The 15109-nt window shown below is 40.8% G+C and overlaps 1 protein-coding gene across 8 annotated transcripts in view; it reads right to left on the reverse strand.

Moving 5' to 3' along the window:
* Nucleotides 1-15109, reverse strand: part of LOC131028839 (DNA repair protein REV1) — a 189645-nt gene that overhangs the window by 13697 nt on the left and 160839 nt on the right. For 6 of the 8 annotated variants that reach the window (XM_059221380.1, XM_057959200.2, XM_057959198.2 and 3 more), the window contains 2 exons: nucleotides 10068-10170; nucleotides 9896-9957 (listed from right to left, as the gene is read on the reverse strand). In XM_059221380.1, the coding sequence (XP_059077363.1) occupies nucleotides 10103-10170 (68 nt within the window). In that variant the 3' untranslated portion in view covers nucleotides 9896-9957; nucleotides 10068-10102. Of the gene's footprint in view, nucleotides 1-9895; nucleotides 9982-10067; nucleotides 10171-15109 lie in introns of all 8 variants that reach the window. The other 2 variants (XM_059221381.1, XM_057959199.2) reach the window with 1 other exon arrangement.

The raw sequence follows: 15109 nt of genomic DNA on the forward strand, positions 1-15109 counted from the left end.
CAGATGATTGGGTCCCTGATGTATCTAGTAAATACAAGGCCAGATATCTGCTATGCTGTTAATGCCTTAAGTCAGTTCATGTGTGAACCTAAGGAGATACACCTAGTTGCAATAAAGCATATAATGAGATATCTACAAGGTACCCTAAAGCTTGGTCTTAAATATGAAAAGGTTGACATAGATCTACATGGATTTACAGATTCAGATTGGGCTGGCAGTGTGACTGACAGAAAGAGCACTTCAGGGTGCTGCTTTAGTTTAAGGTCAGCCATGATATCCTAGATCAACAAAAAACAATCTTCAGTAGCTCAGAGTTCCACAGAGGCTGAATATATTGCAGCTTCAATGGCTGCCCGAGAAGCAGTATGGCTAAGGAAATTGCTCGTGGGATTATTTGGAGAACCTATGAAACCTACAGTCATTCAGTGTGATAATCAAAGCTGTATAAAACTCTCTGTAAATCCAGTATTTCATGACAGGTCCAAACATATTGAGATTCCATATCACTATGTACGAGATATGGTTGACAGGAAAGTGATAAAGTTAGAATATGTGTGTACAGGAGATCAGACTGCAGATATTCTGACCAAACCACTTTCCAGAGTGAAGGTTGATCACTTCAGAAAGGGTTTAGGTATGATAGAAAGGTAATCTACTTTGTAATCTATACTCTTTGTCATGTTTGGACTATCTCTTGGCTTCTTGCCACCTGCGTTCATATCTAAGAGGTGACGATCTCTCAAATACTGAACACTTGTATGTAGACATCATAAGGTGACGATCTTATGATAGTCAAACCAATAATCATGTTGGATCACTGGTAAGTCATGGATGTGCCATGACTATGTTGTGATACAACATTTGTACAAATGTTATTGCATTATCACAACTTGGATATGATGAGAACTTAAGCACTTCTCATATGGTTATCCTTGTATTGCGTGTTAGGCAATACTAATATCACGTGTAGGTGATATCTCAACCATTGATCATGTTGGATCTCTGGTAAGCCATGGATGTGCCATGACTATGTTGTGATAAACATTTATAAATGTTATTGCACTTATCACAACTTGGATATGATGAGAAACTAACCTTTCTCATAGACTTATCCTTAAGTATTGCGTCTTAGGCAATACTGATATCATGTGTTAGGTGATATCTTGATGAATCTTACAAGATCACATGTTTTGGTGATTTCTCACATGATCAGTTATGAAAAGGAAATGTGATGCAAGTTGCCTTATCTTCCAAAGCTAAGAGGGAGTGTTAATGCATGGTAGCTTATGCAAGATAAGATCTTCCTAACCTTCCTTGTTCTGTTATTTATCTACATGCTTCATGTCTGACTTATATTAAATGCTATAAGTTATCGAGGTAGATTAGCCGATACATACTTGCTATCGGATGCATAAACATTGGCACCGATTCACATCTGTTATCGGGCTTAATTATATCGAGCATATTTGTTATCGGGTTTAATGAATACACCGCTTCATTTGGCATTAACATTGGTTAACAAATGCACCGGTTGGAATATATTCATCGTGCACTTTGAATCATCGGTGTTTGTATGAACCGATTCATTAAATTAATCAGTCATTATATTATGATATTACAATATGCTATCGGGGGTTTTTGAACCGATAATCGGCATTGTGTTAATGCTATAATTGTAAAGGCACCGATCAATGGGTGCATTGATCGGTCAATACACCAATTGACCGGTTACCTAAATAATATATATGCCAATTGAATTCATTTGGAGAAGAGAGAAAATATTAAATGATCTCTCTCCTTCAGACCTGCAGATAAAATCAGATTTATTAGACATTGACATAATTCCTCATATCCATATATAGCATTCATAGTTCATAACTTGTTCTTTAATTAAAATTGAAATAACTTTACATTGTCAGTATTGTTATTCAATGTTTTCTTATCTGTTCAAGAAAAATTATTCTCATATATTTGGTGGATAAGTTAGTTCACTAGAATAACTATATAAAAGTAACTGAATTCAATGTGATCAACAATGATTCCTGCATAACATAATTTACCGTCTTATTTAATAAACTTGGAATGTAGGTTTTGCTCTTTTTCAATTCTCATGGAGGAATGGTGTAGGAATGGGCAAAATATTGTTACTGGAGTTCTTAGTTTTGCATAAAAACAAAAGGCATTGGAATACTTGTTTTTATGGCAAAGGCATTGAAGCCTGCTGCTAGGTGATGTCTTTTCTCAATGCAAGTTGCTGAAAGGTACACAAGACATATATATTGATTGAAGTTGAAAGTAAGAATCTGTTTTAGAGAATTTTTATTGCTGCATTGAATATAAATCAAAGTGATTGTAGTTTCCTTGCTGCTGATGGTAGGCATTACTCTTTGTGGTGTTGAAAATCTGCTGCTGCATTTATTTTGCTGTGGTAACAGAGCACTACAAATTATACACAAAGCGTCGGAAATTTGCTGAAATCTGTTATCCAAAGGCTGAAACGAGGAATGTGTTGAATTATTTTAGAGCACTGAAAGAAAGCATGTCTTGACTTTTGTTTTTTTGTTTTTTGCAGAACCAAACATTAGAGGTACATTGAAATATTTAAAAAGGCTGAACGATATGCACGTTGACAGCACTAAAAGAGCATGTAACATAAAAAGAATTGCATAATTCTGTTAAGTGGAAGTTGCACAGGTAATTTTTTCCAAAATCGATCAAATCAGCTTTATTTATATTCTTTGAAATTGAATATGCAAAGGAAAAAATGGATGAGATGGGTTTAAGAAGTGTTAGGAACTTAGGAGATGATAGGGATAAAGATATCTCAAGTTCAAATCACAAGTTTTGCATAAAGTGTAGATTTTTGAAAGATGAGTATGCAAATAAAATCTATATCTCAGTCAAAGAAAATTTGCGTTGAATACATGTTGAAGAGATTGTTGCAAGATTTGGTTCAAAAATTTTGCATTAATAAGGTTACAAGTTCAAAGCTGTTTACCCCATGGGGTGTGTTATTAATATTGCATATCAACAGTCAGATGATAACCATAGGATAGAATAGTAACCAAAAACTCAGAGCAATGCTTTCATTAATGCCAAAATGTCTAGTACAATAATCATTCTTTGCATCAATGTATCCAACAACAAGTACAAGAGCATATATAAAGACACGGTCAAGGGTTGCGGTTACCACCCGTGGGGAACTGCCGTGCAAAGGACAACTACCCTCGATGACACTAACATACTTAACCAATGTAGCTTAACAAGTAGTACAAAGCCTATTTTACGACCAACATCATCCCCCCCCTAAGAAAAGTCGTCTCCGGATGACAAGGACAAAAATCCGGGACTAACACAACAAAATGGGGATGAAGTACACTGTATACAATAAGAAAATCACTGAGAAGAAGGGGCTGAGGGCGAGTCCCTAGAGGGGGTAGTTGCACCGCCGACGAAGAAAATGCAGGAACTGCTGACGCCAGTCGAGCCCGGAACTCATACACCTGCTGCGTCCTCGCCTGAAAACACTTTTCTGCTACCATCCGATGCTCAAGTGCAGATTTCACCATTAATGCTTCCGCAAGGAGTTCTTTTTTTCCTTGACATCACAGTCCTCCTGTGCCTAAACCAAACTTGTCTGCAAAACACGCTTTTCAGTCTCAACCTCCACCAACTGCTACTCAAATGATACTGTCTCGCTAGCCAATTTGTCCTTGATAGCCACCTGCGTTGCCCTCTCGGCATCCAACTCCTGGATACGCTGAGCTAAGTCTCACGCTACTACTGCCTCCAACCTAGTGGTCAGCTCCTCCCGAGCCCTCTAAGCATCCACCAAAGCAACCTCACGTCGAGCCGAGACATACTCCGAGTTCCTCAAAGCGTACCATTCATGTCTGGAAGTGGCCACAACCCTCTGGCACAAAGGCTAGGAGACACCTCAAATCCTCCATCACACTCCCCAAAGGCTGATAACTGAACTGAATAACTCCCTGGTGCCGTACGACTTCATGTTCTTGCAATGCCTTCCCTCAAACTCTATTTGTTGGCAACCTCCAAATCCGTCTCCCTCTACGACTTATGGCTTCCTCAACACTTACCGTGACTTCTCTCATGCCCTTTGCCCAACTCAAAAAGTGTATTGTAGCTCAAAAATAAACTGGGGGTCTGGGGGCAGTGCCCCCAACAGGGCCGTCGTCGTCGTGCTCCTTCAGGCCTACGGTGGTATTCCACCGCCGGCAACCTCTGTCAATGGTGGTCCACCGTACGGTGGTTCCACCACACGATGGTCTCACCGTGGTGGTTCCACCGTACAGTGGCCCCCCTGACGGTGGTTCCACCGCATGATCGTCACCGGTGGTGGCCCCCCCCGACGGTGGTCCCACCGCACGGCAGTTCCACCGTGGACACTGATTTTTTTTATTTTGATTTTTTTTACTTTAATTTCCTAACACCCTTCATCCTTCTCGGTTTGCCTCGCCCGAGAGTCTCCTGCCTTGATCCCGTGCCTCCCGAGTCACCTGCCCGGCCTCTCGGGTCCCCTTCCATCCTCTTGGGTCCCCCTCCGCACTCTCGGGTATCCTTCCAGCCTCTCGGGTCCCCTGCGCGCTTCTCGTGGTAGGGTTTCAATTTGGACCCGTTGATGGCAAGTCTATTTTCAATGGCCATCCGAAGACCTGGAACCATAAATTCTACAAGGACCACGGTCTCCTTCCCGTACATAAGAAGAAGAATAAAGATTTTGAAGGTTGCGGCCTTCCACACAGGGTTCCAATCGTTGCCGACACGAATGATTTTGGGATTATCTACGTCACCGAGGTTTGTCTCCTTCAATTTTACCTCTTGATACTTAATGGGTTCTTCCTTCGGGAACTGGTGTGCGGTGGTGTACTCACACGAGCATCTCCCTTCCAATATTCTCTATATTTCGGCATGTACACCTCCTCTGTTACTTGCTCTGGTTCCTCTACTTCGAGCTTGTAGCTCTGGAACATTTCGTAATCCTCCATCTGCCAATGGAAGAGCCCGTTCAATGACCCCGTCTCATCCTCGGAGCACTCTCCTAGTTTGAGAATCCCTTCGTCGTTGGGCTCCATGCAGCCCCGTCCTTCGTCCCTCAGGTCACCTTCTCCTTCACCCTCCGATTCCGAAGATGATGCCAGTTCCTCATGAACCAACTACGTCCCAAGGTCTATGATAAACTTCCTTCCTCCATTCTCCATAGACAGAGTGTTCTTCTTCCAGTTGTGGGTGGCCTTGGCTACCACCAACCACCCTCTCCCTAAGATCGCATCATACCCTTTTTTCTTTAGTGGGATTACCACGAAGTCTCATATGAAGGGTTGTGCCCCGATGGTAACTTGCTGGCCCATCAGTGTCCCGATGGGTTTGATTCCATGCTGATTTGCTCCCAATAGATTGAATGTAGATGGCCACAGCGTCGGCTTCCCCAGCTTTCGCCAGGTTTCTTTTGGAAGAACATTCACTCTCGATCCACCATCAACGATGGTATTGGTTAGAATGGTGCCAAGGATACCCATCTCCACAATGGTCGGGTTCCTTCCAGTGTTAATTGCCAACAGCACGAGGTCTATTGTAGACCCCCCAGGAACATCCATCCGGTGGTTGGGATTGGTGCGTGGTTGGGAGAGATTATTCAACAACGTCATTCGTAATTGAGGCATCGTCTGGAGGAGGTCGTGTACCTTCACAGGCACCTCCAGTTTTAAAATTTGATTTAGTATAGCCTCCTCCGCCTCCGATCGGCTGGAAGTACCCATCGTACCCTTCGCCTTCGCTCTTTCTCGTATCTCTTTCTCAATTTCTTCACGTGCTTCCCGTACCCTTCTCTTCTCCGTTTCCGGGTCTGGGTACGTTGCTTGTCTTGCTTGGGCGCGAGTTATGGCCAGCACTTCCTCTTCTTTGGTTTCCTCGATATTGAGCAAAATGACGCCAGACTTCGGGTAGGTGGCGTCTTCGTGGTCTCCTGGTCCGCACCATTTGCACAAATATTGTGTGGCCTCTCCTTTCGGGCAGTCTCGGGCGAAGTGCCCCCACTGGCTACACGCTCTACATTGTATCATCGGTCGGCCTTTGGAGTCGTATTGGATCCGGCTCCTTGTATTGTTATTGTTGTTATTGTTGTTTCGTCCTCCCCACCGATTATCTCGGTAGCCTCCTGATGTTGCATTGTTGTTCGCCTAGGAGCTACCGGTACTGCCCGATGTAGTTGGTTCCCACGTAAGCAATACTTGTTGGTTTCGTGTTTTCATGTTTTAGGGGCATTCCCTGGTGGGATGCCCCATTAATTGGCATATATCACAATAGGCCTTCTTTGGGCAGGAGCCTTTCGTGTGGCCATCCGTCTTACATTCCGTGCACCAAAGCTCCCCTTCGTCGGTCTTGCTCGGACCTCCCTTCATAACCTTCAGCTCTTTCATCATCCTCAGCATGTCCTTCTGCAGGGCTTGCACCTTTTTGCCAGACTCGCCATCCCTGTTGCTTCCCTTGGAAGAGTCATCATCCTCAGATGAGCTATCCTTCTTTTTCTTCTTGGACGTCTTGGTCTCGCTCTCGAGATCCATCGCTCTATTATATGCATCTTCGTATGAGGTTGGTGGAACAATTTTCATCTTCTTCCAGAGGGAGTGTTTCAGTCCCTCCATGAACCATCTCTTTTTCAACCCATCCGCTGGTTGACTCCATTTTCCCCAACAGTTCCTTGAGCCGCTGACTATAGGCTCGGACCATCTCATTCTTGTTATGCTTTCTGCCATAGATTTCGGCTACTATTTCATTGTCGTCTTTGAGGAGGCGGAACTCTATCTCGAACTCCTTCAGGTTGGGCCATGTGCCGACTTTGGCCTTATCCGTATCGGAGTACCAGTCGATGGCCACTCCCCTTAAGGTTGCTAGAAATTGTGTTACCCATTCGTCCTGGTCGATAACACCGTTCGCTGACCATATGGTTTCGCAAGTGCGGCGATGGCAGACGGGATCTTCCTTCCCGTCGTCGTTGAACTTCGACAGCTTCTGCTTACTTGCCATCCCACCACTGGGTCTCACTCCTCCGGTGCCTTGTGTGCTTGTACCTGGTGATCCTCCACCTCTACCTCCTGCACCTGACCCTCCACTCGTGGGTCCTCCGGAGAAGGTTGTCGACCCCGAACCGAACAAATTGCCTCCCATACTGTACCCTTGTGCTCCCCCGGCACCTTCGATCGTCTCCCTCCGGTTGTCCTCCGAAATGGACAAGTTCTTTAGTAGGTCTCTGGCAACGTCGATCAGATTTAGACTTCGCCTTGTTTGTTCCACCAACTCTTCGCGACTTCTTACCCTACGGTGGTATTCTGGCAAACTGTAGAGTTCTCCTTCGGCACCCTCCGTGACTCCTTCTAGGTTCCCTTCGGGCAACCCTACGACAGTGTAGAGAGTGTAATTCTCTCCGTCTATCTCTGCCTCCGCAACATCCGTGACACCTCCTGGGTTCTCTTCGAGCAACCGCTCGGTCAGTCGTCCCTCGGCAAGCTGCCTTAGCCTACGCCTTCGTTCTATCTGTTGTCTAAGTATATTGGGCATAAATCACTTCCGTACATAGCAAGCACACACCATGTACACAAAACAAAAAAACTTTTATTATTTTCCCTTTTGGTCACAATTTATGTCAGCATTGTGTTGGGATTATTACAGTATTGCTTTATTCCTCCCAGAGGTTCAAGGTTCAATTTCCCCTTCGCCTCTTGCCATCACGCTCTGCTTCCCAATGACGATTGTTTTCTTCATACTGTCGGAGGACCTGTTGGCGTTGCTCCTCATGGGCAATCTCCTCCAGGCGGGCTCATTGTGCCAGTGATGCCTGTGCAAGCAACCGGGGAAGGTGGTTCATCAACAAATTCACTGTGGGGCTAACTTCCAGTGCGGTCCACACGGCACTTGTTGGGACTTCAGCCTCCATGGCCTCTCTTTGGACGTAGGTCTCGATGGCCTCCTAAAACAAGATTGAGAATTCCCTCGTTGCAGTGTCCTCTCTGTCGTAGAGTTGCATTTGTGCGTCATCGGCCTCTGGGTTAATCTCACCAACGGGTAGGCCCATCGTGTTTGTACGCCATCCGCTCCTTCCTTACTCGAGTATGTCTAGGCAACGGCGCCAGATGTTTACCCCGTGGGGTGTGTTATTAATATTACATATCAACAGTCAGATGATAACCATAGGATAGAATAGTAACCAAAAACTCAGATCAATGCTTTCATTAATGCCAAAATGTCTAGTACAATAATCATTCTCTGCATCAGTGTATCCAACAAGTACAAGAGCATATATAAAGACACGGTCGAGGGTTGCGGTTACCACCCGTGGGGAACCGTCGTGCAACGGACAACTACCCTCAACGACACTAACATGCTTAACCAACGTAGCTTAACAAGTAGTACAAAGCCCATTTTACGACCAACAAAAGCTCTATATGTTCATTTTGTATTAGCCTTCTATTGCACTCTTTATGATTTGTAAAGCCATCCTTTTATCGTTGGAGACATACTTACATTGTTAAAGGTGCATTTTTCAGTGAAAAATAACACCTTGAAAATGAAATTTTTTATCATGTCATCTCATGCTTGTGTTATCAGAGTTATTACTGGGGCTTTTGGAGACACACATATAGTGTTTTTTGAACAACAAATTTATCAAGATTAATTTGATTCACAAAATACAAGGATCAAAATGGAGGTTAGATGATAATTCTCTCCTCCTATTAGTTTCCCATCTAGTGGATGGGCACATTGCTCGAGAGGAAATTTCAGTGGTAGTTGCAATTTCAGTTTCAGTGTTGTGGTGTTGTAATTGCTATGTGCTCGGTTTTGGTTTTCATTTTCGAACTTTGACGAGAAGTAGACTGAATTGTTTAGATTTGTTTTTTGCTGCAAAGATTTCTCACCTCTCTTGATAGAGGTGAAGACACTGTATTGGCCTTCAAATAGTCAGTGGTGATTGCATGAGTTGAGAGGGGTTACTAGCTTCAACAGTGTTGAGCAAAGTGAGCCCAACATTGTTGTGCATCAAGATAGATGTGCCATACATAATGCTGAGCTTCTGTGTAAATCTTACGAGATTGATGTAGATAAGAAAACAATGATTATGCTTATAATGCAATATGGATACAAAAAGGTCAAAAGGGATGATCGTGCCAGCAGGATTTTTATCATTCACATCAAAACTCATGAGTTAGCAAGATTCTATGTGGTGCAACATCAGTTGCTTAGGATGTATACTATCCCAATTTGCATGGGCAATGAAGACTATTAAATGACTTCACAGTTATATGCTCTGGATCATCTTCTAGACCCCTTTGGAACAAGAGAGGATTTGTTGGGTCATGATCCAATGTGTTTTTGTTTTATATAATTTTAAATAAATAATTGTATGGAGAATGCATCTCATTTATGCAACACCTCCTTTCCTCGTATTTGTTTATTAATATTTTGTTCGTTGTTTGGGAAACATTTACTCTTCAATAGGTGGTGGAGAAGTTAATTCAAAGGAATGGCTTTATAAAAGTCATTAAAATGAATGGGATCAACAATAATTCCTGCATAATAGTTTACAGTGTTCACTGATATATAGTTTGCAATGTAACCTTCTCTCTATTTTAATTCTCAACAAAATGAGTGCAGATTATTTATTGTAAAGAGTGAACATTGTTATCAGTAGCTCCAAAAACATTTTTAAAAGCAACACACAACTACTAACTTGAAATACAGATTCAACCATTAATAGATTTTTTATGAGATAAAGCTAGAAATTAAATTCTCAAATTATACCACCGGGCCATCATTTCCAAGACAAAAAGGTAACAAAAAGCTTGCCTCCCGCTGCATTTGTATTTTAGAAGATGGATTTTACCTCATCCATGGTGCAGTTGATGAATAGATAACTATCCTTCAATTAGGCTACAAAGCCACAATCTGAAACAAAATTTCAGAGGGAATCTGTTCAAATATACATCTTTATTAACCTCTGACAGAATATTTGATCAGGATGAGCATGTGACTTTTCAACTTAAACAGTCACTTACCTCCAAAATAGTGTCTATTCATAAAATAGAAATTCTCAGTTTACCATTCTTTTGCGTAAATTCAAAGCTTCAAATTTCCTCCATAAGTCTCTCCAACATTGGCCTGTAAAAAGATTACATAAAATCTGTAAGCATATTCCTAGCATCAATTGCAATAGTGATGAAAACATCAATATACCAAATGAGTTGTTTATATTTTCAATAGATTCTGTATATATGGATAGGAAAATAAACTTTGTTTATCTCAGCCTAGTCTAAAAGAAACAGCATTTGAAGGAAGAAAAGATAAAACCTCTCTAATGCAAAAACATCTTGAAACTCTTGGCCTAAAACTAAAACACATCTTTGAAAGATTGACTAGAACAAAACCAAAATGCCCTTGTATGGAAATACGCAGCAAAGATAGCATCATAGAAGAAACATTGCTCTCAACACAGAGCAACTACAAAAGGCAACAAACATCAAAACTGATGGGGAACAATCTATTTACCGAAATATGTGTTATCACCCTCAACTATCCCCAAAAATGTCTTGTTATGACAGCCACAGCAGCTTTTGGCAGTAAATATGGAAAATAGGGACAACTTCAGAGTGACCCAAAACAATAAGCAACTTAATGACCAGAAACATAAACATAGTACTATCCTCCAAGGAGACCGCAGTCATCTGTACTAATAAACAAGCTTCCTGGTTCTTGCCCGGTCCTGGTTCTCCCTGGCTTCCTCCCGGGTCCTGCCTAGGTGGCTGGGTTCTCTGTGGCAGGACCCACAGAGAACCCAACCACCTGGGCAGGACCCGGGAGGAACCCAGGGAGAACCCGGGCGGACCTGCGAAAAACAAGGCTCGTGGGTTCCCAAAAACGGGGCCCACGGGTCATAAAAACACAAAAAACAATTAAAAAAACACCTTTTTTAATATTTTTTTAACATCTAAACCCTAATTTCGCCCCTTACGATGCATGAAATGCATCAAGATTCAAAACATACATAAAATTTTGATGTCTGAACATAGATATATATACGGACGTACCCGTACCCGTACCACGAATCCGTACCCGAATCGGTAACTTAGTAGAAAATCTATTTAAAATTAGCATTTAAATATTCTAATTATTGGAAATTATGGGTATCACTGTTCTTATAATTTAGAATTTTGAAATATATATTTCCGTACCCATACCCAAGGAAAAAAAATGTCGTATCATCGTACCGAGTTCCAGTACTTGTACCCGAACCAACAACTTAGGTTCTATAGTTGCAATGGGGTGAGCAAATCATTAGTATTGGCTCTATCTCTTTTCTCACTTCGTTCATGATCCTCCATCGACCATTTTGCTCACTCATTTAGATGGGGTGAATAAGTTATGGCATGAATAGTTTGGCCATCTTAACTTCCATTACTTGTAGTAACTCAACTAGCAGAGCAAGGTTAGAAAATTGCCTAAAATTTTCTTTTTTAATCATGTTTGCAAGGATGCATTCATGATAGGAATCTTGAAAGAAGGAATATAGTGCTTCATAGATACTAGAGTTAGCACACAATGATTTGCTCAATCTATTTCCACACCCTTCAACAAGGTAGATATGTCCTAACATTCATTGATGATTTTTCTAGGTATACTTGGGGTGTATTTTCTCAAACAGAAGTTTGAGGTCTTTAAGCATTTTCAGAAATTCAAAACGTTTGCAGAGAAACAATAAGGCAAAATTGTCAATTTTTTGTGCAATGACAATGGTGGTAAGAATGTCAACCATCATTTTTGAGCAATTTTGGACTTCAAAGGGGATTGATTTGCAACATTTAGTTCCATACAATCTCCTTAACAAAACAATGTTGCAAAATGTAATAACAGGTGTAAATGCCAAATTATATGATTCACTCCAGGTCTCTTGCACCATAGGATTGGGTGGAAGCCACTAATTGTGCTTGTCATATCAAAAATCACATCAATACTTGAATGGAACGAGTCCTTTTGAAGCTTGATACAGTCAAAAACCATCAATTAAGCATTTTAGAGTTTTTTATTCTCTCACATGGGACCACATTCCTTCAAAGAAACGTAAGGTCATGGATCCATAGAGAAGGCCTTGCATATTTGTAGGATATCCATCTTGGAAAGATTGTCATTGATGTCAACGATATATAGACATTTGGAAGTTATCAATGGTGTCAAAATTGAAGTTGAGGTCATCATTAATGTCAAATGTATAAAGATGATTGGAAATCATTGTCATTAATGCCAAGGTACAGAAGCAAGATCAGTGTATGAGCAATATGTTGGGAAGTTCAAAATAGAATCTATTGAAATTGAGAGGAGTGAACGTCTATGATATTCAAGAAAAGGAAACCTGCTCTTAGGTGGACTGGAAACCCTAATATTATTGTGGTAGATAAAGCATTTGGTGAAATTACTTGGCAGAGATCTTATGGGCATTCCCAGTCTTTATCATATTGTCCAGGGACTTATCAGATAACAGATTGGCAACTTATATGTGCAGCCGTAAACACTAGAGCCTAGAGTTACCTGTTTTGGAGGGCCAGTGAACTATGCATAAACCTGTAGGCATGCTCCATGTAAAAGTTGCCAGGGCAACTAACTTAAGAAAGACAGACATATCCATACGTGATATATAAGTTGCCAGGACAAAGATGTATGGATGTGCAGCAATGATATTTTGGTGTGCAATGATTTTAATAAACAGAGATTAAAGACAATAAGAAGCAGCGATTGAAAGGAAGTAAAAATAAAGCAGAAAACTATTAATGCAGCAATTAAACAGCAAAGGGGATATAAATAAGAATTATTTATATTAATTATAAACAAACAGCAATAGCAAACAATTATAGGTTGTAAAAGGTAGCGCTCATACAAAGAGTAGATTTGTTTGATTAACAAATGATTAATGCTGGTCAATGCACCCAGATTACATTGATCAAAATTAATCATGAGAAAATGAGAAAAATTGGTGGAAAAGATGTTTAAGAAAGCAGCAATTAATATTTAAGAAAAGAGCAGAAATTAATAAGGGTGTGATTTAACAACAAACAACAAATATATAAAAGGGTACAATTTAACAATCAATCGTTATTACTTATTACATTTGTAAAGATTGCCACAATTGTATTAAGGCGGATTTTAATATTGCATACAAACACATTTGTTTGTAAAGGTTGCCTCTCTTGAGAAAGGTGTATCTCTGGGGAAGCATGGTGTCTCTTAAAGAAAGTCACATTCCTTGAGAGAAATATGAAGATATAAATGAAATTTGAAAATCATATGGACAGAGTAATAAGGAGTGAAAAAGAATAGCATATAAAAGGGAGATCATTCAAGGAAAGAAGTAATGCAATGAAGAAGATTAGTACTTGAGCAGATCTAGTACAGAAAAGGACATTGGAGAGGTTAGCAGATTTTTAAAGGATTTCTGTGCAGACATTTATGAAGGATATGTGCATGAGGAATCGCATTCATTATTAAGAGGACTCTATACAGATTTCAGTAAGGTAGAAGAAAAACATAAGAGGCAGATTTGTATGTGAAGGAAAACAAGATGAATTGAGAAGATTATCATATGTAGGTTTGTGTAAAGAAATTATATAAGGCAAGTATATGAATCAAGGAAATTGGATTGTCCATCATCTGTTATAGTAGCAACATTCAGAAGGTGGAACTTTGATTTGGAGGTCAGTGCCTCTAGTGGGTTTGTGCTCATGAATTGGAGAGGTTGGTGCCTCTAGTAGGTTGGTGCCTACAAACTTTGTAATAAGAAGAATTTATATAAAAGCATTAATTTGACATGGTTTTCTCCCACAAGGGTTTCCATGTAAATATTGAGTTATTGTGTTCTTCTCATGTGCATGATTATTGAATTAAATGATGCTATTGTGATTGATAATGTTTAAATTGATAAAAGTTGTTATACTGATTCACACTCTGCCCCACCACCACTCAATATAACTGTGTGCTCATCAATCCAAACAATGTAAAGGGTCATCAGTTGCCACACATGAGTTGTTTGTAGAGAGTAGTGTTTATTTAAAGGAGGGCTCTTTGAGCCCCACTCATGTCACTTCTCCACATCCTCTTTTCAGATTGGAGTCACCTGGACTTAATAATAGATCTTCTGAGGATTCTCATCCACCTAGGAAGATTCATCATGATGAGGAATTTCCTTCCTCCACTTCAAATGCCAATAGTGATAAAGAGGATTCACCTCCCTCCTCTCCTAGCCATCATTCAAAGGTTGACGATTTTCCTCCTGACTCTTCAAGCATTGGTTCACTTTGGGCTCAACAAACACTGCAAGTTGCAAGTGATTGGGTTAAGGATTAATTAGACACCAGGCATACTCCTTCACAATTTCAAGGCTCTCCATATGCCTTCAATGCACTTGTAGCCAAGATGAACTCCATTCAGCTCATGCTTGTTATCATTGTAACACATCAATGGGAGGTTCAACAAATGGACTTGTAGAGTGTTTTTCTTCACAAAGATCTTGAGGAGATAAACATAGAGCAACAACAAGGTTTTGTTCAAGATTCATCTTTGGTTTGCGAACTCTATAAATTTATCAATGGCTTGAAACAAGGCTTGGTATGCCAAGATGGATTCGTTCCTTCTCACACTTGGGTTCTCTCATTGCCATGCAAATTCCTTCCTTTAGTTTGCTTCTAAGATCACCATCGCATGCTCCAAGTATGCTCTAGATTTTCCTTTCAGGTTTCACATGGCTAGCTGCAAGTTTGCTTTCTCTTTCTTTCTAAAGTCAAACTTGAGGCTCAATGCTCACCCTTTGTTGATGGCGCTTTGTATCATCAATTTGTTGGGAGTATTATCTAAGATTCTAAACACAAGACTAACATTTCATATGCTATGAGCATGGTCTCTCAGTTCATGTAAGAACCCCATGAGCTGCACTGGAAAGTAGCCAAGACAATTTTCCACTACATTCAAGGTACTCACAATTTTGGGATTCACGGTGCAACAAGCATTCATATAAACTTCGTGGACTACACAAGTTCAAATCAGGCAAGTGATTCTC

This window comes from Cryptomeria japonica, chromosome 5 (genome assembly GCF_030272615.1).
Source record: "Cryptomeria japonica chromosome 5, Sugi_1.0, whole genome shotgun sequence".
In the NCBI taxonomy this organism is placed as follows: domain Eukaryota; kingdom Viridiplantae; phylum Streptophyta; class Pinopsida; order Cupressales; family Cupressaceae; genus Cryptomeria; species Cryptomeria japonica.